The sequence below is a fragment of the Drosophila hydei genome, unplaced genomic scaffold (genome assembly GCF_003285905.1).
Source record: "Drosophila hydei strain 15085-1641.00,03,60 unplaced genomic scaffold, DhydRS2 tig00000001-arrow-pilon, whole genome shotgun sequence".
NCBI classification, from domain to species: Eukaryota; Metazoa; Arthropoda; class Insecta; order Diptera; family Drosophilidae; genus Drosophila; species Drosophila hydei.
In genome coordinates this window covers 3,990,256-4,016,314 of record NW_022045643.1, presented here as the reverse complement: position 1 = coordinate 4,016,314, position 26,059 = coordinate 3,990,256, and the positions used below count along the sequence as shown (strand labels likewise).

General features: G+C 39.2%; 2 protein-coding genes across 4 annotated transcripts in view; both read left to right on the top strand.

Moving 5' to 3' along the window:
* Positions 1 to 24,638, top strand: part of LOC111594840 (protein vein) — a 33,183-nt gene extending 8,545 nt beyond the window's left edge. Inside the window, exons 2-6 of one of the 3 annotated variants that reach the window (XM_023308305.2) lie at positions 19,651 to 19,828; positions 19,915 to 20,042; positions 20,266 to 20,374; positions 21,573 to 21,622; positions 24,536 to 24,638. In XM_023308305.2, coding sequence (XP_023164073.2) covers positions 19,651 to 19,828; positions 19,915 to 20,042; positions 20,266 to 20,374; positions 21,573 to 21,622; positions 24,536 to 24,603 — 533 coding nt within the window. In that variant the 3' untranslated portion in view covers positions 24,604 to 24,638. Of the gene's footprint in view, positions 1 to 19,650; positions 19,829 to 19,914; positions 20,043 to 20,265; positions 20,375 to 21,572; positions 22,057 to 23,303; positions 23,361 to 24,535 lie in introns of those variants that run through there. The other 2 variants (XM_023308306.2, XM_030225314.1) reach the window with 2 other exon arrangements.
* Positions 24,639 to 25,103: 465 nt separating this feature from the next.
* On the top strand, positions 25,104 to 25,994 carry LOC111594835 (mitotic spindle assembly checkpoint protein MAD2A). Its single transcript, XM_023308300.1, has 3 exons — positions 25,104 to 25,265; positions 25,361 to 25,507; positions 25,575 to 25,994. Exons 1-3 carry the CDS (start codon positions 25,193 to 25,195, stop codon positions 25,982 to 25,984), a joined length of 630 nt encoding a protein of 209 aa, XP_023164068.1. The 5' UTR covers positions 25,104 to 25,192; the 3' UTR covers positions 25,985 to 25,994.
* The last annotated feature ends 65 nt before the right edge of the window (positions 25,995 to 26,059 follow it).

Here is a 26,059-nt window from a genome sequence, read left to right as displayed (position 1 = left end):
TTTTAGCTGACGACTTAGCCGATTTCACGATCATAATCGCATTGCCGCTGATGATGTTGTTGCCACTTAAATCGCTTAATCTGCGCGATTCAATTGAGTTCTTAACTTGTTAATGGAATTGATATAAGCTCAGCTCAGCGTCTGCGTGGCCGTTCGCCCAGTCAAGGGCGCCGCCGCGCTACCTGCGTGGGAAAATATGCTGAGAGACTAAGCTGCTGGGTGGGCAACAGGTAAAAGGCAAGTGCCAATCGAGTGCTGCACACAAATGCTGTATGCCACATGTTTGTGCGCCGGAAATTCCCCGTCCGCCCTGCCCTGCCCTGCCTTGCCTTTTATGCTGAATTCTTGCTGTCACTTGGCGTGAGCACGGCGGGTTTTTCCGGCCACTGGCGGAAATTCCACTGGCCAATCGCCGCAGGCAACGCAAGCAGCAGCAGCAGCAGTCGACGAGTGCAGCCCAATCGCTTATACAAATTATATAAAATGTATATTATTAAATTGACCAAATTGCATCCAATCATCTGCCGGCCGGCAAGCTGACCGTGTGCCCAAATAAAAAGCAGTCAAAATTTGCCCCGAGGCACACATTGCCCACATTGCCATTGGGGCAAGCTGAGCGCGTGTTTGTCTTTTCGGTTCCCAGGCTTTGTTTACACACACACACACACACACAGAGAGACAGACAGAGGCTGGCAGCCTCAACTTGAAGTTGCATTTTTAGCAGCATTTTTGTGCGGCAGCAAATTTGCTTGCAGCTTCACCTTGTGCACAAAAAGCTATTTAAATGGTATTTAAATGTGTCTTAATGTAATTTTTGTGCTTTTAATTCGCAATTCTTTGCACTTAACAACATTTATAAATGAAAACAGAAACAAAACGAAACAGCAAAAAATGCTTGTGACTATTTGCTAAATTCAAGGACGCGGCAACATGTTGCTAGTTGCTTTATTTTGTTTTTGGGTTTTCGGCAACATGTTGCTGGCGAACTTGCCTCGCGCCCATTTCAAAATATTTTCACACACACAATTATTTCAGCTTGCCACCAGCAGCAACTTGTTATTGCTGCATGCCACACACAGCAGCAACAGCAACAGCAATTGCAAACAACAAACGGCAACTGTTTTTGCTGCTGTTGCTGCTGCGGCTGCTGCCTCCTGCAACACAGATGAGGCACGCTAGCTAGCAAATAGCAATGCAACCAGTGTCCACATGCTTGACCAGCCAGCCCGGGCGAGCGCATAAAGCATAAGCATAAAAAGCGCAAGCCACCGCAGTCCAAGTCGAAAAAGTCATTATATGCGACGTCGGCATCGGCATCGGCGTCGGCGTCGGCGTCGACGTTGACGTCGTCTTTGGCTTTGGCTGCGACACATTTGCTTAAATAACAACAACAGCAGCAGCAACAGTTGCTGTTGTTGTTGTCGTTTGTTGCTCGTTTGGCTGCTGCCGCCGCCGCAACAGTTTTTTATTGCCACAGTTGGAAAATGCAAGCAGTCAGGCCAGAGCAGGTACATACACGGGGGCAAGAGCCGGCTGCTGCTGCTACTGCTGCTGCAGTAAGAGCGAGGAGAAAAAAAATAAAGTCGCTGCGCGGTGTCTTGGGTGTCTTGGATTTCCAGTTTTCGGTTCCCACAATGCAAAATTAGGTACGAAGCGTCGTCCCCATGACGTAATTAGCATAGAGCAGTTCGCAGTCGTCGTTGTCGGGAGCCCATAAAGCGAATTTACCGCACAGCGCGCCAGACGCACCACAAAGCGGGGGGCAGGTGGTGCTGCTGGCGGTGCACTCAGATGAGCCATTGCCATTGCGCATGTGTGGCGTGCGAACGCGCAGCTGGACGAGGACGTCGTCATAACTCATGCGCCGGCCGTTGCCAGCGTCGACAGAGCAATGTTGCTGCTGCTGCTGCTGCAGCTGGCCGCGAAACATGCGTCGTCGTCATCGGTCTAAAATAAAAACATTTCGGTTAACGATCTTTATCGTTGCGATTATTGATTGTGTGCGGCGTTGTTGCTAGAGCGCAGCCAAGCCAACAATGACAGCGGCAACATGAGCTGCAGCAGCAACATGCCTTAGCAACATGTTGCCTAGCCATGAAAGGCTGCATGTTGCAGCTGGAACTAGTTTCAAATTTGAGGCAATAGAAGAGCGAACGAGATAGAGTTTGTAGTTTCGCTTTCGAACAAGTAATTTAAACACAAATAAAGAGAAATCCCTTAAGATTTAATAAGCTCAAATGCTGAGTGCAAAAGGAACTAGTTAGCTAAACTGGAGCTAAAACTGGAACTGTCTATTAGTCACACGTGTCAAAGCTGAAAATGAAGCGTGCAACAAGTTTGAGTTTGTGTATTTTGCCACAATGTTGCCCGCTGCTTGACTGACGACTTGGGCTGGCCTGTCTGGTCGTCTCGCTGTCTGGTTGACTAACAGACTTTTCACTTCTTCTTTGGCCGCGCTTTCATATGAAATTCTTGGCATAGTTTGCCTGACAGGCCAAGCTGCTGACTGCCTGCCTGGCAGCCTGTTGGCTGTTGCCTGGGCTCCTTGCTGCCTGGCTGCCTGGCTGCCAACCACTTATTACGTAATTATTTATCCACGGCAGCATCGCCCTGGGCACGTGTTGCCAACTGACTGGCAACTGGGAACTGGCAACTCTTAACTACCAACTGGCACTTGGGCACCTGTTGGTCTTCGGCTTTAGCTATTTATGCTATAATTTCAGGCATGCAGCTCAGCTACATGGCAAGGGCAACGGCAGCAGCAGCAGCACCAGCAGCCATAGCCACAGCCACAACCACAGCATCAACAACCGCAACATCAATTCAATTTGCATTGCATTGCCCTGCAGCTCAACTTGTTGTTGTCATTAAATTGCAACTGGCTGCTGCTGATGTTGCTGTTGTTGCTGTTGATAATATTTCTGATAATGGATCATACTGTTCCGTTCTGTATTCTTTTGCCGTTTCTTTATCTTTATGAGTAGCCTAAGCACATGGTTGCACTTGCTGGCAGCATGAAAATAATAAGAAGAAATATAAAATATCACGGAGAAGAAGAAGAGGAAGTGGAAGAGGATGGATGGAAAATGTGTCTGGCAGTTGAGTTAACGGCGTTTTGGCAACTGTTTTACGGTTTCTGCCGCTTGCAATTAAGCCCAAAGCGTAGAAATTTGGTTCGTTTCATAGACCATAAAGCGCTCGCCACGCTCTCACTAGCCCACAAATGACGAGACAGTCAGAAAGCAAACGGTGCGTATGAGCAATGTCTCTTAATATACATGCATATAGATAGAAAATGGCTCAGCGGTTGGCGAAGAACGGGAGAGATGTAGAGAGTGAGGGTGAGAGATAGGTGGGGGCAATCGGCCAATAGAGACAGATAGGGAGAGGTAAGTACAGTTCAGCAGATAGAGATGGAAAGGCTGAATACCTTGTCTATAAATTGGGACACACAATGCGTATACCCTTGTGGAAGGCATGACGAATTGGTCAAGAACTGTGTGAATCACAAATTATTGCAGGCAGTGAGCATATATTTGAAATTCCAAAATCATAAAAAGAGTTTGTATTCCAAGAAATCATGACCAATTTCCCAGTACTTTCATTTTAATCGCGACGTCAACCTGCAATTAAGCTCCCATAATCACATGTGTATAAACTTATGCTGTTATTTTTAGTACTTTATTAATGAATGAACGAGTAATGAGTTGCAATAATTTGAGGAATGCGATAATTTTACTATAGCTCAATCTTATCTATAGCTGAAACCCTAGATATAGGAACACCGCCTCGTGGAAGCGTGCTCGTCATATTGTTTGCCGCTGTTCGTTTCGTTTCAATATTGCTGTTGAAGAATTATGAGTAGTTTTGATAGTTTGGTAACCAAAGCGGCCGCTAGAGTATAGCTGTATAAAATAGATTTTCGCTTGGCATTTTGTCAACTGTCACTGGGCGCAAATTGAAACTGAAACTCACGGGCTCCACTTATCAATGTTTTCTATCTGATGTTTGGCTGTTTGCTTTTGCGACATTTATCGGCGTTTTTTCTTCTCTTCATTTTCTCTGTCGTTCGTCTTAGCAATTTTTAATTGTTTATTTATGCGTCGCGGCACCTTATAATTCCAACATTAGTTAATGCGTTTATAATGCGAAAAGTAGCAGCAGCAGCAACAACAACAACAATGGGCCGGGTTGAAGTCAGATATTTTGTGACTGTTGGCGCCTTTTAAACAATTGACGCCGCGATTCCCACGCTGCGTATGAAATAAATTTCAAAAAATTGTGCGCTCCTCTGTACATTTTAATGATGCCACCAAAAACAAAACCAAAAACCAAAAGAAAGAAGAGGAAGAAAACCAAAAATACCAAAAAAAGAAACAACTTTGAAGCCGCCGCACGGCCAGCCAGCAATTTTCTTGCTTGTCGATGTAGCCGCTGTAGCTGCTGCTACTTTTGGTTTGTTAGGCGCCCCATTATAAATCTGCGCCAGTCTATGACAGTTTGTGGCCCAAAATGTGACGCCAAAGTTTGCGTTTGCGTTTGCGTTAACGTTTGCCTTTTCTTAAATTTCTTGGGGGCCATTGCTCGGCGTCTGACGCCTGTCGCCTGTGACGTGACTGCAAATGAGCTACTAAGAAAGAAAGAGCTGGCGCCTCTGTAGGGAGCCGAATGCGAAAGCAGTTCAATCTGGGTGCCCCAAAACAATGTATGCATGTGTGTAAACTTATCTATCGGGCTGTACGGCCGAGATAAGCTCAGCTACCTAGAATTTTACTGCCCAGTGACGTAGGTATTTGCCAAGCGCAAGTGGCGTATGCGTAACGTGCTGCCATGGCCAACAGTTGACATTGTGATTAAATTATAAATAATTTGTAGACAATGAATAGGTATGTGATACAATTGAACCCGAGACTATTAAACACTTTTCACTAATCGTATTTGACTGATATCGATAACACGCTCAGATAATGAGCATTCTACTAACTCAATATATATAGTCTATTCTATCTGTCGAATAGTCCACAATAATCTTTTAATAGCGCAGTCAAGTCAAGAATGTTGAGTGATAGTTATAAATCGATTAATCTTCATATCGATAAGAGTGTTGTTGCGCGAGGACACGAAAAGTGCTTTATAATTTGGTTGATCGATAACACACGATTCGTAACCTAGCTCAATAAATACGTTTACTCAGAGATAACAATGTGAAGTGTTATTTATAAATCGATTAATATACTAGATGTCATTAGCATGTTGTTAATTATCGCATATTAAGTAGTTAAGCAGGTTTGTCTGGAGGAAGGCTGCAATTGCAATTGAACGATATTTCGATATTTATCGATAGCAGGCGATGATAGCAATTTACTTAATAAACAGCTAAGCTTAGCGTCTATTTAAGTTATCGATCTCATAGACTTCGATTATTTGTATTATCGATAAACATGCCGCTGGCAGGTAAACAGGTATCGCCGGCGCTCTTCGAGCACCGAGTACTCACTACCGGGTCGCCAGCCAAGCAGGCTGCAACTGCAGCCAAAAGTTGTTACTGTTGCTGTTGCTGTTGTCGGACTGCATCGCATCTTTATTTAGACACAAAAATGTTGCATGTTGCATGTTGCGCGCTTTTCACCAAATGCGCACCTTGTCCACATTATTATGCAAAGAGGGTTGCACTATTTACCCAAAAATGGCCGTGGCTAATGATGATGATTGCCAGCCAGTGCCACATAGTGGCTGAGTGGCAGACATTCGAGCCAACTTGGTTGCCACAGCCGTTGCGGCTGCTTGTGTTGCACTTGGCCAAAACGGCTGCAACTTGTTGCCAGCGATTGTTTATATGTCATTGGCAATTAGTTGTTGTTATAACTACAAGTAGTTCACTCTGCTGTGTGCGTGTGTCTGTGTGTTTGTGTGGGCGTGTTTTTGTTTATAGCAGCAGAAAAACAATTGCTCGACTATCTAAATATTTTGCTGGAAACTATTGGCCATCTCCTCTTTTACTCAGAAACTATATGCAATCAACTTAATGGATCATAGCTGGCGTATTTATACATCGCGTTCCAATCGGATGACGCCCTGCCATGATTAACGGACAGCAAGCAGGGCACAATTCGACTCCGAAACTAATTAAATTCTTTATTTGACTCGTAGGGCGTCCCTTTTTGACAATATGACGAAATATTTATTTGAAATCTTTCATGTTTCATAAAATTATATGCAATTTATTTTTAAAACAACAACAACAACGTCGCGACGACAACGCTGACAGACGCGCAGACGCCGAAGGGGCCGCCGGGGCAGCAGGGGCAGCACCCTATGCTGGCGTTGCCCCCGTATGAAGTGTGGCTAATTAGAGCTGCAACAACAACAGATGGCGCCACGTTTGTTGGCCAAAAAAGAGATCAAAGGGCCTGCAGCTCGTCGGCGCCGTTGTCGGTTGCGCAAAAAGCAAACGCCAGAGGCTGCCACCTACAGCAGCAACAGCAGCAATTGCCTACATACAGCACTTGCATACGTATGTGTGTGTAACAACGAAAATTTCCAATCATTTATTTGCCAAACACAGCCGCAGGAGGGCGCTGCTGCTGTTGCTTTTTGCGTTTTGCATATCAATCAGTGGTGTGGTAGCTGCAACAGTTGCCTGCCACAGTTGCTGCCGCTGCTTCTGTTGATAATTATCAGTCGGAGATTGTGCGAAAGATGCCCCCGGGCCATTATAGGTGTTGAAACTACAAATTGTGAGCTGTTATCAGGATCGTCAATTGATATTGATATGAAAGCAATTAGCAGCCAGAGCGACCCGCCGGCAGCTCCCAGCTGCCAGCTGGGCCAACAGCCCAGCCCAGCCCCCTTTCCATAGAAATTTGTCAAGCTGTGACTTTGATCTGCGGAAATGTTCGGCAGCAACAACTTTGAATTTGATTTGAAAATACGGGCAGTCAGTCTACCCTGCCCAAACACACGCACGCACAACAAGCGCAACGAAAACAGTTCCTACAGGGTCTTATTTATAGCCATAGTTTTTATGCTCCATTTCAATGGGCCGACGCAGACGGCGCGTGTTTGCCCCTTTGAAGATTGCCCCCTAGGCCAGCCCCCTTCGGCGCTGCTGCTCGGCTAACCACTTGATTGCACTTTTCGCAGCATAAAATATAGATTTATGTCTGTGGCTAACCCAAACGAAAAACACTAGAAAAGTAACCGAAAACACACGCAGCAGCAAAACAACTGAAATATATATATAGAAGAGGAAAAAGCGATATAAAATTGATTTCCCCAACCGCGCAATGGCCGACAATGAAGCGCCATTGAAGCGCAACCAAATTAATCTTTCAACGACAATTACAATTAATTATAAACGCCCCCGCCGACTCAACCGCAATGAAATTCAACAAACTCAACCTCAAATATCTGTTGTGTGTGTGTGTGTGTGTGTGTATCGACAGCTGTTGGTGCATTGTCAAAGTAACATTTCAATGCTCTATCAAAATAGTTGATATGTTTTGATATATATTTAATATGAAGAGTCCCAGTGTAAAGGCCATATACACTTTCACTTATCTTATCGCTCAGTACTGAATTTCTCTCTACTTAACTTTATAAGTATATAGATAGAATGCAATGAGAACTTTTTTAAAAAGAAGACATTTTTTGCAATATGAAATTTGAATCAGTTTAAAGTTGATTATTTCTATCTTATCTCACATGAGTGCCTCCGTACCTTTAATACAATTGTAATTAAGCGATAACTTCGATTTGGCTGAAATGTTTTGCTAGCTAATTTCATATTCGATAATTGAAATTACATTTGAATTCAAATTTTTGTTTAAGACATTAACTATCCGTGATGTTTGGCTATCCATAGTAGCGCTCATTATCCTCACAATGTATCGATCAGCTGCGTTGCAAACGGACTTATCGAATTGAAATGCCCATCCATGCACATGCACATTTGCTGTCTGCTCGCTTGCTACACGCATTACAATATGTAAACATAACGTGGGGCTGCTGTTTTAATTTTCATCTTTCTTACACTTTGGCCCATATACGACTGCGCGTGTGTGTGTGTGCGTGTGTATTGTGCGCATTCAAAATCCAATCTGTATCTATCTATCGCGCCATCTATCAGTCTCTGCGCGCACCTAATTACAAAAAGATGAAAGCGCTACTTGGACACCCGTCGCGCCCGCCCTCGTCTTGGCCAGCAGAGCCAGAGGCCCACCCAACCAAAAACACCTTGGTGGGTTCTTTTGTTGTTGTTGCTGTTGTTGTAGTGTTTGTTGTTGTTAACGGTGGCTACTTAATTTCGTATTAATAAACATCACAAATGTTGTAATCTCTAGTTTGGCACCTTATTTATTTATTTTGCTTATGCTCGGCTCTGTGCAGCAAACATTTTGATTTCGAATTTCGTATTTCGAATTTCGAATTTCTTAATTGATGTGCAGGCGATTTTTCGCAATGAGCTTTTTTGAATTTTGGGCGTCAGTTGATTGACGAACTGCTACCTACAAGTTGTCTAAACAAATGCTTTGTTCTTCTGCTGCTTCTTCTGCTTGCTGTTGTTGTTGTGCAACACTGGCAACTCAATTGTTCTGTGGGTGTGGCAACGAGAGGCATGGCCGAACCTTTTGACAGCAGCGCAGCCAATTCGAATCGAATTGGGAATCGAAGTGCGTTGAGGCGTAAAAGTCGCATTGCCACACAAACGCGTCCGTACATAACTGTAAATGTGAAACAATTTGAATTTGAGTTTGAATTTTATTCGATTCTTTTTTTCGGGAATCGCATTTTCAACACATCGTTAATTAATTAAGCACACACACACACAGTAGCTCTAGTGGAAAGCCGAACGATTGTATGACAAATAGAACAAAACAGAGCGAGAAATTGGGAAATGGGAATACCCTATATGAGAGCAGAAAATGGTTCCAAGAAATCCAGCGCTGAAAAACAAAAGTTGACGCTGATGTTAAGCGATAACCTAAGATAACAAATTTTAACAATTTACACAAACTATTCAACGAAACAGGAAAACACTTCTGTTATATTGTTTTTATTTTTTTTTGGCAAACTTTCCGTCATGATAAGGTAAATTTATACATAGATTACAAAACTACAATCGATCGCGTAAGGCGACTTCTTTTATAACTACATTTTGCTAGATAATACATATGAACAAAAATATGCCAAATGCTTCGTCAGACGCTCACAAATATCTGTATATAAGCGATAAACATTTCAGCAAGCAAAACAGAGCAGAGCAGAACTGAGCCGAAAAGATCAGTAAACAGTAAACAGTAATGGGCTTAATAAAACGAAGAAGAAGCAGCAGTTGATGAAAACGGATGCATTAAGGGAGCTAAATAAATAATAATAAATAAGCGCAAGTGAATTAAAATGCAGAGGCCGAAATATGCCGAGTATCTCGTCGTCTGCTTGTTCTTCTTCCTTTTTTTGGCAATGCAATTTGCGAATATGTGGGTGTGTGTGTGCGAGCCAAGTGCTAGCCAGTTGCCGGCTTTTCATCTGGAATCCCCGCTACATTTTATGTGGCGTGTCAAAGAAATTTATTTTTGCGCACATTGCCGCAATTTCCAAGAAGTCAACGCATTTACACACATCTATAAATATATATATATATATATATATATATATATATAAATCTATATTTGTGTGTGTATGTGTTCGGGTGGCATGCCTAGACAACACTCTGACAAGTCTTGCGATGAGTGCTTTTTGAATTTGTGTTGCAAAATGGGCGCTCGAATTATTGCTGCAAAAGGCCAACACTTGATTGCGTCATCCGTTTAATGGGGCGTATGATTAATTTTTGTTTCACAGTGCTTGCAAGCGGCTCTGTTCAGTGGCCGGAATAGTTTCCCATAACAGCAGCAGCAGCAGCAGCAGCAACAACAGAACTTGGCCAGCTGACTTTTCACTGCACATTTTCACATTTTCCAGTCGCTGTTGTTGTTGTTTTTGTTGTTGCCCACTTTGGACATTTAAGCCGCTTTTGGCATGCGTACAACTGGCGGCTTTTTCCTGCTATCCAGCTCCTGCTTCAGCTCTGTCTCCGACTCTGTCTCTGTCTCTGTCTCCGTTTTCGAGTCGGGCTAGCAGCTGATTTATGCGCCTTCTTCGACGTCGTCGGTGTCGCTTGTTGTTGTTGTTCTTGTTGCTGCTGCTGCTGTTGTTGTTGTTGCTGTTGCTGTTGTGTAGGCGCGTTTCATGTAATCTGGCGGGTAATCCAAGTGGCCAAGCGTGAGAATTTTACTCATTGGCTTAACTCGGCTCAGCTCGGCTCGGCTTGGTTCAGTTTAGTTTCATTTTTGTTTTTGTTTTTGTTTTTGTTTTTGTTATTCGCTTTGGCCCCGCTTGGCGTCCGACCGACTTCCGTATCATTTGTGTTCAATCAGCGAACATGCACCAAATTTTTATTTAGTTGCCAGGTGCTGCAGCTGCAGCAGAACTTGCAGCGCCACCTAGCGGTGCTTTTGCCGTGGGTGTGAACCGCACCAGCTGAAGGTCACATCGTATATATCTCTCTCCCTCTCTCTCCTTGTCAGTCCGCCTCTCTCCGTCTGTCTCCCTCTCTCTCTATCTCTCTCTCGCTCTCTGACTCTCGCCCATTTCAATTGACATGGAAGTCTTTGTGGTGGGCGCGTCTGTGTTGATTTTCCCACGCTGATTACGAACGAAAAGCGAGAGAGAATAATTTCTGTCGCGGCTTTTGGCCAAAAAGGATGCGCCGCTTGACAAATGTCAGTGTCAGCCCGAATCCCACAACGTGTCCAAAGATGATGATCGCCTAGAGCAGCCTCTATGTATGTGTGTGTGTTGCTAGCGACTTTTCACCAGCAGCAGCAGCAGCTCGTTTTCTTGTAATGTGCTCATTTTCCTTATGCGGCAGTTGCCCGGGAAAATTGGGTTAAGTTTGACTTTGGTTTTGGCTTTGGCTTTGGCTTCGACTTGGTTGTCGCTGCTGTTGGCAATGGACTTGCTCTAGATTAACAATTGTTGATTATGACGAACATAATGATGTTGTTCTGAATGATGATTTTCATGGGCTTATGGCCAAGTTAACAGCCTTGCGGCTATTTTTAGAGCTGCACTAACAAAAGGGCGCGTCCCGATCTACAAACGGTCGATAAGGAGCCAGGCCCCGCAGAGCCAAACTGCAACCGAGAGAGCGCTTAGTCATTCCACTTGTTGTTGGCAGCTCACCCACGTAACCCAAGATGCTGACTCAAACCGGCCAAGACGTTGCCTGTTGTCTGTGGACTGTGGACTGCGAACTGAACTGGGCTGGGCATGCAAAAATAATGTCGTCAGTGGAAATTGATCGATTTAAATGGAATTAAGATCATCGACAACCGCGTCTCTCTCGCTCTCGCTCTCGCTCTCGGTCTGGCTCTGTCTCTCTCGGCCTGACTCACTGACTTAGTGAACGACTAAGCCACCAGCAAAGGCCACAGTCACAGTCAGAGTCAGAGTCGAGAGAAGTAGCTGCAGCTCCTCAGCCTGTGCCTTTTGCCTCTGCTCGAGTGCAACTTAATTATGGCTTGTTTGCTTTACGGCCGTCTGGGAGGTGCGCTCTGTCATTGCCAAACAATTGCAATCGTCGTCGTCGTTGTTGTCCATGTTGCTGCTGCTGCTGTTGCTGCTGATGGCTATCAGCAATCAGGCGCTTTGTGCGCCAGCCACAACAACAACAACAACAGCAAAGCTGATGAGCAGCAGCCGCCGCAGACATTTAAATTGTGGCAAGCGATTGGCATAAAACGACTTTTGCCCAGTTGCATTTTAGCATGGCCCCAGCCCATGCCCAAGCAATCAAACAAAACTTCATGACAACAGCAGCGGCAACAACAATGCCCGATAAGCGCAACGCGCCTGCAGTTAGAGAGATGAAAATAATATCTGGACAGCTGCGTGGCCTTCAGCAAATCTTTTAGTCAAACAAACAAAATAAATAAATATATAAATAAATAAACACAACAAAATATCAAATATGACAAAAAGAATAAATGACAAAAACAACTCTTTCAATGCATTTGTGTAGATTTTCACACGCTGTCGCCAACAAGTGCGTGACTGTGCGTCTATGTGTGTGTGAGTACAAGTGTGTGTGTGTATGTGTATGCTTAATCATATTTTTAAATGTCATACTGGCTTGTAGGCTAGTGACGTAGGCCTTTATCTAGCAGGGCTGCAAGCAAATTTAAATTCAAATTTTAAACTTTACAAAATGAATAAAGAAGTATAAAAAATATATAACAATAATAATAAATAGATTTATATATAATATAAAAATAAAAAAAAATATATACAAAAATATAAAATATATGAATATATACGAAAATGATATACAAACAAATCTGAAAGAAATCAATAGAAAATGAAATAAATCAAAAACAAAAATAAATAAAAAATAAAAATAAAAAAATATATATACATGAAAACAACCTTTTAAATTGCACAAATTATCTTAATTTTATTTTATTTATTACATTCATGTATTTCGAGAAGAATATTTAATCTTAAGTGTTTCATAAATGCCGAAATTGTGTTACCTTTTTTGCAGCAGCCCTCGTTTCAAATCGAACCAACTTTTTTGTGTATGGCGCTTATCAGTATTATCACTGCCGCATTGTTTTCATTCACACGCCCCCTACATGCACACACACACGCACACATAGACTTATACACTCATTAGCTAGAATACGTATTCTCTAGAGATGTGTGCACTGGCAGCAATATCTACAGGATTTACATAAAATGCCATCAAATATTTGCATAACATTTTGACAGTTTTTGTGGAAAAACATGCCAAGAGGTGGGCACAAACAACAACAACAAGAACGAGCACAAACAGTAGCGGTAAATTCTGTTGCTACGTCATCGACTTTGGCGGTTGACAAACTTTCAAATCACGTCACGGAAAATTTGTGTCGGATATTTTCTTCTCTTCTCTTCTCTGTACTCGTTTTTATCAAAATGCGTTTACAGCAAACAATGAGAATAAATCAATTCTTAGATTTGACACGTTGCTTGTCTGTTGTGTTTGTCTGTTTGTTCAGTTTGTTTGTTCGCAGCGCCAGCGTCAGAGCCCAATCGAGTTTGATAACATCTTGCAATTAATTACAAGCTAATAAAGTTGCCAAATTTATATTGAATTAATTTAAAAATACATAAATTAAGACATCAAATATTTCCTTATAAATATTAAATTAAACTAAACTTTTAAGATTTTTCCTTAAATTATTATACAAATTTACAGCAATTTTCGATTCATTAAGTTTTTAAACTCCTTTCTTTCTATGTTATTTTCTTATTCTCTAAAGTAAACTTTTTATATTTCATAAAAATTTTAATTTGAAAAGTTTTAGATCTCTTCTAGTCGCAGACTTTCTTTACTTGCATAACTCTATTCAAACCGAACAGACTTTGTTAGGCCTTCATGGCAATGCTGCTCATAAATTTGGCTCAAATTTATTTTTGATTTTATGTAAATTTTGAATTCAAAGAAAAAGCTGTTTATAATTTTTCCCCCTGTTGACTTGGTAAGGTGCGCGCACAGCGCTAATCTATAAACTGTTTGCCCGAGGCACTCAAAATGTTGAGCACGTGCTTCAGTCACAGCAAATATTTTGCCAGCGGAATTTTAAGAAATTATTACAAGTACTTCACATATATGTTTTGTCAAGATTTGTTGGCAACGCTTTTCCGATTTCACTTTGAAATATTTTGACAAATATCAGCTTTTTCTCTCCGTCGGGTATTGTGTTTCACTTGCAAAGAATTTCACGTATTTTTCTAGGCAAATATATGTCGTATCACTTGAATGTATCTAGAATTTGTCTCACAGATAGCTAGAGGCAATGAATGATATTGTAAAGCATTGCTAATGATTCATTGGCAGCACTCTTAATACAAAAGAGCAGAGCATAACTTTTTGCTTATCTGTGGCAGCTGCGATTTTTGATAAGCCACCTGCAGCGCTTGGCATTAGTCAGAGCAGAACGTGAGAAACTATGCGCCAAGATAAGGGAATGCCGCTAGAAAATCCAAGTATAGAGCGTGCTGCTTATGACGACGATGATAATGACAATGATGATGATGATGATGATGCTTAGTATGGCTTGTATAAAGATAGCTAGCTTAGACAACGGTTAGCTGCAACATCTGGGCGACTAGATATAGCAAACTCACTGCGAAAATAGAGAGCGAGTGAGAGAGGGAGAGCAACAGCTGAGGGACGGGAGCAACAAACAAAGAAAAGCAAAGCAAAGCAAAGCAAATCAAATCAAATAAACAAAACAAATGCAACTGCTGCAAGTAGATTGTAAAAGAGGGGCGCAGCGACTGTGGCAGAGGCAGAGAAGGTGGCAGCTGCGCTGATTTTCTTGGCATTTAGAGGCAGCAACTGCGGCACTCACTTGACTTAATTAAACGGGGCAGCCAGTGTTATAAATATATATATATATACATACATACATATAAATTTATATATATATAAAAGTAAATATGGGGCCGTCTATAGAAGAAGACAAGGCGTAAAAAACGAGACGAAGTTCAAAGCAAAGTGCCAGCGCAGACAGAAACAGAGACAGGTAGATATATAGACGGAGTGAGAGAGAGAGGGGGAGAGAGTGAGAGGGAGAGAGAGAGACAGTAGTGTTTGCCTTGCTGCTACTTATCGCTTATCTACACTGATTAAATGGTCTAACTAGGCAAATGCTAGCCTTGATAGACACGACTCTTACCAATTTTTGCATATGCCAGCACTGTGGGCCTGTAGTAAACGCATTGTAGCTGTCTATATTGCTGTCTATTTGCTTGAGTTGTCAGCAACAATCAGACGTTGACAGCGTACAACCTCGACGTGAAAGTCGCGGTCGTTGCTTCAAAGGAAATCACATTGCGTATACGCAACGTGCAAATAAACAAGCAAATGCGCCGAACAAACATGGAAAAATCGAAAGATCCCAACGGGCGACAATCATCGTGCATACATTAAGCTGTTGTTGTTGCTGTTGCTATTTGCTATTTCCCTTTAGTTGCTGTTTTTCTTTCTTTCTTTCGTTTTATTAGTTTTGCTTGCTTGCGCCTTCAAGACATTTTCATTGCGAACATTTGGCCACACGTGCCGGCCATTCATTTGCCAGACCATCCGAGAGAACTTGTACAATTTTTCGGCCAGCCAGTTGGCCTGTCTTTCGCTTTGGGTACAACATAATTTGCTTGTTTTTTTCTGATTTTAGCGTTGCCGTTTCTATTGCTTTATTGCGCACAGAAGTCTAGTCATCGAAATCAAAGTCGAGCTGCGATAGGGTAGCTGATATATCACCTTTAGTAGCCATACGTACAATACAGATATCTAATCTAACTGTTGTATTTGCTTTTAATTCCTTTTGATAGCCCAACACCGTAGTTGAATTAAATTAATTGATGTTTACCCAAGTCAAATTGCCGGTAACAACAACAGCACAAATGAAATAATTTGTTTACACTCAAGTGCGACCCACCGGGCGTATACATAATGTTCAATGCTCCCAGCTCAAGTGTGTCTTATCTGAGTAATTGCACACGTATGCAAATATAATAATGTTTTATAGACAGCCAGGCAGAGAGAGGGTGTCTCAGTCAGTCAAACGTTCCCCCAAATTCCAGCTAACTAGGCGCGTGCTAGACCCGCTGCCAGCAATTGTAAAAGAGATCCGATTCAAATAAGATAATGTGCGTACACAAACGTCGCTTTATGGCCAGCGCAATAAATCACTCGACTTGTATTCTATTTACTTAGTCGAGGAATCGAGGAATGACACAATGTCGCCCGAGCGCCAATAAAAATGAATCAAAAATTATAAAATAAATAACGAGCGCTCGCATACAAAAGCATAAATAACCAAAAGTTGACAAAAATATAAATATATATATAGATATACGTACATATATATATTAAGAAAATGCAGAAGAACTGGCAAGTTTTTTGTTTTTCATCTATTTTTTGGAAAAACAGCGTAAAATGTTGGAGAACAACAAGAAAAACTTCCGTTCGCTGTCGCCAACGAATGTGGGTCAAACATAAAGAAAGAGTGTGAGAGAGAGAGACAGCGAGAGAGAGTAGGAGAGGGGCTGCCAAAATAAAATGTCTTTCAGCGCACGACAACAAAATTCGAAATTCATATTTTTAAGAGCTAAAAAAATTAAAAATAAAATAAGTAACATTTCACATTGCACATTTCATTAATTTGGCTTAAGTGAAATCTTTGGGAATATAAGCCCCTGAGAACAATAATATATAGTATCTATATATATATATATATATATAGTAAGTGCATCCGTGCCGTTGTGAGTGCATGCAAATTGAATGCAATTTGGACGACAGATGGCGCCAGTCAGCGTGTCGCATGCAATTTGCTTATTAATTCAATAAAATCTTAATAAACGTAACGATTCACAGCCACCCTACCTCTCAGCTGGCAGCGGTCCATTGCTAAAACCACATGTTGTCGCCATTGTCTATCTCTCTTTCTCTCTCTCTCTCTCACTCTGCGTCTTGTGTTCTTTTTTGATGGATTTGCATGAATCATTGAGGCGTCACGCTTGAAGGAAAAGCGCACAAAAAGTCGCGTCGAGTTGAGTTGAGCAAAAACAAACAAACGTGAAAAATTATTATGTTTCATAAACATACGTATATATATATATATATATATATACATATATATTTGAGAAAAGTTATTTTAATGCGAGTACGTCGCCTCCATCTCCTGTGTGCTAAAATCGTCGACAGGCAGCAGCCAAAACGACGACAGTTTTCCTGCCTCTGCTTTGGCAGCGTTTCCTCTCCGTTTATTTTCGATTCCTAGTTGTCGCAGTTGTTATGCCAGACTTTTCCGGAAGCGCGGCGCGACAGCAGCTGCGGCTTTGACGTAGTGTTGACGCACACACAGCCCAAAAACAGACCAAACAGCAACAACAGCATCTTCATAAGAGGCCAATGAGCTCTGGCAGCGAAACGCTTTCAAAAAACCAACTGCGTGCCTATCAAATTTCAGGGCCTCTCTTTGCAAATCTCAGACTAGAATTAACAGCCAGTTAGAAATGATTGAAAATAGAAGCAATCAATACTTGGAAACGAGAAGTGATCTCCATTGAAAACGAAGATTTTTTAGTGGTCATTGAACGACTTACTCAATATTCATATCAAATTACGGGACCTCTCTTTGCAATACTCATAGACTTGGCAAACAAAAAAAATCTTAGGAAACAAACAACTTATAAATGGGTCTCATTTTGGATTCTTAGAGTTTTAGTAGCAAACTGCAGGATGATTTGAAACATATAATTTTCTGATCAAAAGAGTTCTGGAAGAAGAATTCTATAGACACGGTGTTACACCCACTTAGAGCTTATAGTAGGTGCGATATGACTGTCTTATATTGTTTGCTGATTAAAAGATGTTTTCGTATTTTTAACTAGCTTTCTTAATATATTCCATAATGGCTTGCCACATATCATGGCATACTCAGCCGCCAAAGCACTTCGATAATCATCTTTTAAGCGCATAATTAAGTCATAATAACAAAGAATTGAAGCGAACTGAAATGATACGCCAAAAAAAGAAAAAAGACATAAAAATTATGAAGAAAAAATATTAATAAATATCAAAATATATATAAAAAAAAAAAGAGAAAAAAAGAAGAGGTGAAGGAAGAGTAGGAGGAGGAGGAACGCGTATAAAATGTTCATCTTATTATTATGCCTCGAATTTCATTGTGAATCAAAGCAAAAAACTTGAAAAGGCTTCGACCGGCAACTGCGTGCCGCAGAGAGGGGCAGTCGCCCCCCTTTCGATGGGAGGGGGACTTTTGGGCATGACAATTGTCAACTTGTTTGCGTGCTGCCTTCAATTCTTAATCGCCTTCTGTCCATAGCCACTTGTGAGTTGCTTTTTTCAGTCGATTATTCGGCATGTAGCTCCTGCACAGCTCCGCGCGAAAGAGACAGCGAGTGCTGAAAAGAGAGAGAAAGCCATAGAGTAGCGTAGAGAGCCATCGCAAACCAATTTGGGAGCGTGAGAAAGTGACGCGCACAATTAAAATGCGGTTTTATGGGCCGTCGCATTGGCGAAAAGCAACAAAAATGAACAAAAATCATAAATTATAAACAATAAATTATGTTTTAATATATAAGATTTTATAGAATTAATATTTAGCAGCATTTTCCTTTCGAACGAGCCACGCGAGAGACGCATAAATTAACATTCGCTTAGCATTAAATCATATCAAGATTCTAGTCGAATATATAAATAGAGCTCAGTGACTTAAGCAGAAATTCTATGCCATATATATAGCTGATAATATATATGCAGACGGCTTTCTTTATGATCATCGTTATGACTATTCATTTAGCTGGAAAAATTCGCGTGCATTGCATAATCAGGCAAAAAAACTAAATAAAAAATCTGTTCACATGCAATGCTTTAAAATGCATTTTAAAAAAGAGAAAAAAGAATTGAAAATAGAAAATTGTTGTTAGAAAATACTTGGTAATTGACCAATTCTCTCTCTCTCTTTCTCACTCTTTATCTTACCCGTCTCTCTCTCTCTTTCGTTGGGCAAATGATTCATTCATTCACGCAATACGCAATTGTCATGTGATGCACGCCCCTTAAGGCACGCTTCCACCCCCGCCCTCTCGCCCAGACACGTGAGATGCCGGCTAATTTAAGTAAAGCCAAATGCCTGTCACATTGTACCGTGGGCGTGGCAAGTGGGCCAACAATTTCATTGCCAAATCGTCGACACTTATGACTCAGCGTCCGAAGGAGACTTTTTGGCAATAACTGCCTGACCGAACGATTGGCCCATCTGCTATTGGTTGATTTGTGCAACATGCGTTAATTAGGCGAAACTTAAATATAAATCGAATGCTAAATCACATCAATTGTACGAGCTAACAATGTTATGAACACGTGCAAGGCATCAGGAAAATATATACCATCATGGAGTAAAATATCTCTAAGCAATATAATGAGGCATCAACTGTGAGATGACTGAAGCATCTATGGCTACATTTTGTAAGATTTAGTTTAGTTAGTTGCTGATATCTCTTAGTTGAGCCATCTTTTCTCTTTTATAAAACTCTAAATATGACAGTAGAGTTACCATATAAAGACAAGTTTCTAAGACAATTTTTTCGCTTTAGACAGACATTAAAATAGTAGTGCTACACTAGACAAATCCTTAATCTTATATACAAATATTTAGTTCATTTGATTAGTCCGTGAAAATGTTTTCATGTCATATTCTGAATTAACGATCGCAGAACTCATCATAAACAACTTAGGATTAACAACAAAATGTTAAAGAATTCGTGCAGACGCGACGCCCATAAAATGCAAATAAAAAAACTTAAAATACTAAAAGTAGAAAAAGTTTTTCATTAATTTCTAAAACGATACTTTGTTTATGGCGCCGAGGCGCAAACGATTTTCAACTTTTTTCGCATAAACAATCTGAAATTAATTAGAATTTAAGATACAGGCTCTAGACATATACCTCTCTATCTGTCTACATATAGAGTGCATATTGGAAAACTCATAGATTAATGCTTAAACTGTTTTCATTGTTGTTCTTACAGCACAGAACGCATCGATTATATTGCTCAAAGCTGAACCGAATAATGCGACAATAGAGAACAACGCGGAGCTGCGCATCACATGCATGGTGCAGGGCCGGCCGCCTCCGAAGGTGACCTGGTTCAAGGACGACAAATCAATAAAACGCAGACCCCATGTTTATCAAATCAAGCACCACAAGTGAGCCACAAGTCCCTTGAGCGATTGCTCAAATTGTTATATAATTCTATATATATATATGTGTATCTTTCGATCGGTGCTTGCAGAAGACGTTCCCAGCTGATTGTGCGCCACTTTAACAGTTCCACCGATGCGGGGAAATACGAATGCCGTGCTAAGAACAAAGTTAGCAACACGATCGACAAGCGACGCATCATGATCAGTGCCCATCCAGGTAAGACCTTCAACAGCCTCTCGATCTTTCCGTCCATCGCTTCTCGCTTTGATGTGCGTCTGTCATGTTTTGGCTAGCGCTCCAATTCATTTCTAATTTATGGCCACATTCGAAGGCGGCAAACCATGCATGTTGGCTTGTAAAGCAACAGACATGATGACTCAATTCTGATTACATATCCACTATGTATATATCATATATATATATATTTATTCATTTACAGTCTACTCTCGATCGGATAATCCCAACTCGGGCAAACCATGTGTGAAGAATCATTGCTTTCATGGTGGCACCTGCAGATTGTTATTGGAGCTAAATCAGATTTATTGCAAGTAAGTTAAGATTAGTAACATCAACTGACGAAATCTATTTCACTCTTGACACAGCTGCTCCCTCTCTCTCTGTCTCTGTTACTCTCTCGCTCTAAATCGAACCAAATGTCAAGTGGCTGCACTGTGATAAAACCTGTGACAGCTGATAAAGTCCGTTAGAGATCTGGAGAGTCAAAGCACTTGAGAAACTGTCGGGGAAAACAGTGTTTTTCGATTTTGGCATCGCATTACACGAACGAGTGAAATTTTCTCTCAACTGTAGAATTTCAGAACTCCACGAACCCACACACGCACACTCACACACTTGCACACACGCACACTCTTAGCAATGTGAATAATGTCTTTCGGCGCCTCGTTTTATACATTATCCACGTTCTGCGTGTGTTTGTGTGTCTGTGTGTGTATGCAAGACGCATATATCTACTCGTATATGTAAACCAATCCAATTCCATGCACGCGCAGCCCCCAAAAAGCGCATTGTACTCGGATCTGCTCGCTCATTTTGTGACAAGAGTAGATTAGCTTTTCTGCCCTGTTTGTCTTGCTGTCGTCCGTCTTCAGGAAGAGTGTATTCTTGTCTGTTAAAGTGCATCCATTACATTGCTTACACTTTATATATATATCGGAACCTCTTTAGAGTTCAAGCTTAGAGTTAGGAACTCCAGGTGAGCAAGGCATTAGAACACCTCAACAGATAGATCCATAAAAATCGAAATAGTCCGCCATTTGGCCTGTAGTCAATCCGAATTATCAATTTTCTATAGCGTGAACGCGTATTATGCAGTTAGTTACGCTCAACTGCAACGATCTTTCTCGTTTTTTCTGTCTTTTTTTTGGTTCCTTTCCTTTGGGGCTGTGAAAAACCATTTTCATTTTCGTTTTGGGTGCTGGACTTGCAAAAAAGAAAAATAAATATAAGAGAGAGAGTGCACAAGATAAATAAAAGTAAAAGATTGTTAATTAAATTTGCTGGCTTCGTTTTTTGCTGTTATTTTTCCCTGCTTTTGCTGTTTATACTTAAGTGATGCGAGGGAAATGCTGGAACCCGGTTCATGGCCATCTAAATATGCTGTATATTTAATTTTCTTTTTGCCAAAGATCTGAAGTGTTTGCATCGCATTTAATGTCAATAATAATACAACACAATTTTTAACCTATGCATCTTTCTTCTTCTTTTTGTGTGTTTTTGAACTTTCAGTTGCCCGGATGGATTCACTGGCGAGCGCTGCGAGTTCTCTAGGCCAGACAGTACGTACAGCAATTATCCCATGTGTGGCGTCAAGTATTATGGAGGGTATTACTGCTAAAATAGGCACTTCTATAGCATCGATTGTTTTAAGTCGAGTTACAGATAAACCAAATCCAAAAAAAAAAAACGAAGAAAATATAAATCAAATACAAATATATTTCAATTAACCAAATCTTTAAGAGAATGATCACAGTATATCGGACAACACATACATATATAAACCAAATATAGTTGATAACACACACACACATATATATACATAAACACACACACTCAAACACACAAAGTACAAATACAGAGTATACCGGGAAATTCAATCCAATCCTAAGATTCACTTAAAATCAAAACCTCCTTCCGCCTCTTTCAATACAATTATCAAGTACTGAGCTCATCTTCTATCTTGTTTTTATTAGAAAACACATTCCAAAAAGCAACAAAGCAAAGTCTTTAATCTAACAAAAGTTTGTTCTTTCTTAAATTAAAATAATATTATATTAAAAAACAAAACTAAGCTAAAAATTTGTTAAAAATAAAGAAATTTTGATAATGCGAATACAAACAAATGGTGCTATAGAAGGTTTATTTTAAATAGTTATTACATATAGACAAAACTATTTTTATTAAAACAAAAAAAACAAAAACAAAAATTCTCTATAAAGTAAATGTTAAAAACAAAAAGAAATTTTGATTTTCCATTTACACAACAAAGCAAAACAAAATTAAATTAAAATGCAACTCACTTGACTCAGACTCAGTTAAAAATAATTACAGAGACAACAGAATACCTACCAAATACTGAAATATACTTGTCGAACCATTCAATTGACGCAGCCTACACTCATATCGAATACCTATATACAAATATAACGATTACGATAACGATAACGATAACGATAACGATAACAATAGAACAGTAAACAGAGGCTCTCTTAAGTTAGTTATTCTTTGCAACAATGGCAACCCTATTCAGCCCATCAAATAGCTGTCGTCAAAGTACAGTCACCGCTAAAAAACAAACGAAAAAAGCACTGATCGAAATTTTGTTTTGTTTTCGATAAATTAATTTTTTTGTAGTTTGCAACATAAACAAAGCAATATTAAGAAAAAAACGATGCGATGTAACAACATGAACAATAATACTTCATTGAATAACAATAATTATTTCTTTGCAATTAATTTAGTTCTTTAGTACTCGTACATACATTTTACTTTGTTTTTTTACTATGAAACATTATATTAACACTTTGGCTGTAGATTTTGACAAAACCAAAACACCAAAAAACGAAACAAACAACAAATTTCATACGCTCCTTACAATATTATTTATCTGGTGGTTGTTTATCAATAATAATTATTGACTAAACTTTTGCGTTCTTCTCCTTACCTGTTTTGTGTGGTTTACCTCGGTTTCACTATTTGTATTCCTAATTTTTAATTTTCTTTACTTTTTCATACATAACGCAAAAGAGAATAAGCGTTAAAGCTTTATTCGATTTGAAAATCATGCATGAAAAAACTTTTTTTGGTTCGCAACGGAATCTGTTTTGAGCGCTAGTTCATTTTAGTATTTTTTGTCTTTTGCTTGGTATTAGGGCAGATAGTTATGAAAAAAAAAAACCAAAAATTAAGAGAAAAACGAATTAATTTTTAATTTTTATTTATGATTTAATCTCTTCACAGATATTATGTTGCAATCTACGGCCTAATACTTACCTTAAATAATGACTATTTTTTTATTAAAAAGAAGGAAAACACTTTAAAACCTATTTGAATAAAGTAAAAAAAAAAACAAAAAGAAAAACTCCCTGCACTCCAACGCCGACAAATATAATTTTTTTAGTATTATGTTTAAAAAATTCTACAATTTGTTGCAACACACACACACCCACACAAATATACACACAATATTTATCAATTTATCGAAAACTACAAAATTTACAGAAACTGCTTGCAACTACAAAAAAATATATTAAATATAATTATATTTGAAAGCAAATACATGAAACAGTTGCAGACTGAAAATTTTTTGGCGTTTGTGCACGGTGACAGAATTTTGTGTATGAAAATGTTAATCGGAATTTATTTATTGTACTTTGTATTGCGAGAAAAACTAAAAGAAAAAATTTGAAAAATACATAATGAAGGATAAGGAAAGATAGCGATTGACCCTGACACTGACAATGTTGCGCTTTTGTTGTTGTACCATAGACATATATATGTATAAATATAATAAGATTGAACTTGTAATAAACCATGTATATAAATATACATATATATCTATATATCTATTTCTATATATACATATATTCGTTATAATGCACACTAAGTTTTATGTACATTTCAACTAAGTTATAAAAAATTTAAAAAAAAAGATAAGAGTTAACCATAATTTATTTTGTATTTTATGAAATAATAATTTAAAACTTTATTATCTAAGTACTCGTACATAAATACTTAATTTTGAAATTTTCAATTATTTCCCAATTTGTAGCGTTTTTTAATTGAATGATATGTAAAATGCAAACTTCATTAATTTTTTATGTATATGTTGAGAAAAGAGTTTGTAATTCTGTTGGAAGAAGAGATTATTTTTAGTTAAAATAAGTCAAAATTTTTAATTTAGTTTTTGAAAGATTTATACCAAAAATACTAAGTAAAGTTTAATTTTAATTTAAAAATAAAAACAAGAAAAACGACGCGTAAGAAAAAATGTCATTAAAAATTTGCAAATACTTCACATCTTGATTTCTTTTATAATTATTACATTTTTATTTATAGCTACACAATTACAACACTTATGAAAAAAATAACAAATTCAACATATTTTATTGATTTTTATTTCTGTCGGTCACTTGCATCCGAGAATGGAATAAAATATATTGCAGTTAAAAATATATTTGCTTTTCCGACAGGTTCGACCTACAAAATGGCTTTTGGCAGTAATCAAAACAATCGCTGGATGAGAAGCAGTGCAAAATAATCGTTTATAATATGCAAAAACTCTATTTTGCAGCATACACGGATCTCATGATTATAAATAATTTGAAAATTCCTAATAAAATACATGTACTTGTTCCAAGAACTGCGGTGACTTTGAATTTTATTTTCGAATAACCTTTAAATGGCGCCAAAAACATATTTTAGTGCATTTTGTTAAAATTTGGTATTTTTTGATCGAGTCAATTCAACTGTACACTTCATTTTATCGAGCTTTTGAACTACTTAAGTGGTTCATTCAAAACCAAATTCTATAGGCAGCTTCAAAACTAACAGCTAAAATACAATTGCATAAAAATATTATAAAAAGCCGCAGCTTCAAATATAAAGCTTCTATTAAATTTTGCCGGTCAGAAATGCAGTATTAAATCAACTTTTGGTATTTTTCTTTTGGTAACTGTTTAACAGCACATGGAGCTAGTGAACTAGTTCATCGTGACGATTCGTGCTTGGTTCTTTGAACCCTGTTAGTTAGTTCTGGAACGGAACTGTAAAGACAGCTTCAAAAATTAGCGGCTAAAATTTGTTGAAAAGTTTTCATTTGTTCATTTAAATAAAGATCACTGATTAATATGTCGACAGCTCAAGCAACCAAGAACTGTATCACACTAAAGGGCTCCGCCCAAATCATTGTCGAGTACTTAAGTAAGTAGAACAATACCAAGAATTAGAATAACCACGACGCCCATAAAAAAGCGCGATCTAAATGGCGTCCTGCCTTTGTTTATTTGCAAAATTAGAGTACGGCATCAATTCGATATTATTCCAACGTGGTATTTATCCAGCCGAGAACTTTGATAACACGCAGCAATACGGGTTAACCATACTAATGTCCAAGGACCCAAAGATTACAACATTTCTGCAAAATGTTCTAAAGCAAACTGAAGGTTTGTTAAATAAAAATATGCATTTATTTACAAAGAATTGAAGCAACTGATTTTCATTAACCTGTAGAGTGGCTTTCGAAGAACATGATTAACAAGATTTCGATGGTCATAACTAATGCGCATACTAAAGAAGTTCTTGAATGTTGGGACTTCAAGATGCAAGCGGAGCTTGGCGATGGCGATAGCGATGGCAAGGATCCCAGCAAGCAGACTTCATCAAAACAGCTGAGCCGCATACAAAACGAGATTAGAGATGTGATGCGGCAGATATCGGCAACTGTTAGCTATTTACCATTGCTTGATTGCATTTGCACTTTCGATGTGATGATCCATACGCTACAGAACACTGAGATACCTGCACAGTGGGACGAAACTGGCGCTGTGTTTATACAGAACGCACAGGCGGTGCAGTTGCGTTCCTTTTCCACGGGCTTGCATAAGGTTGACACGGTGGTCAATTATAAAATGAGTTCTTAGTGATATATATATTTATATTTATTTTGTTTCTATTTACATAAGTTAAGTCACTTTTATATATATTTGCGAATTGTA

What these genes read in the sequence shown, in the direction of transcription:
- LOC111594835 (XM_023308300.1), top strand. Translation starts at nt 25,193, where the DNA reads ATGTCGACAGCTCAAGCAACCAAGAACTGTATCACACTAAAGGGCTCC. An exon ending in AATCATTGTCGAGTACTTAA is followed by an intron (nt 25,266 to 25,360) that starts GTAAGTAGAACA and finishes TTGCAAAATTAG; the next exon opens with AGTACGGCATCAATTCGATA. An exon ending in TGTTCTAAAGCAAACTGAAG is followed by an intron (nt 25,508 to 25,574) that starts GTTTGTTAAATA and finishes ATTAACCTGTAG; the next exon opens with AGTGGCTTTCGAAGAACATG.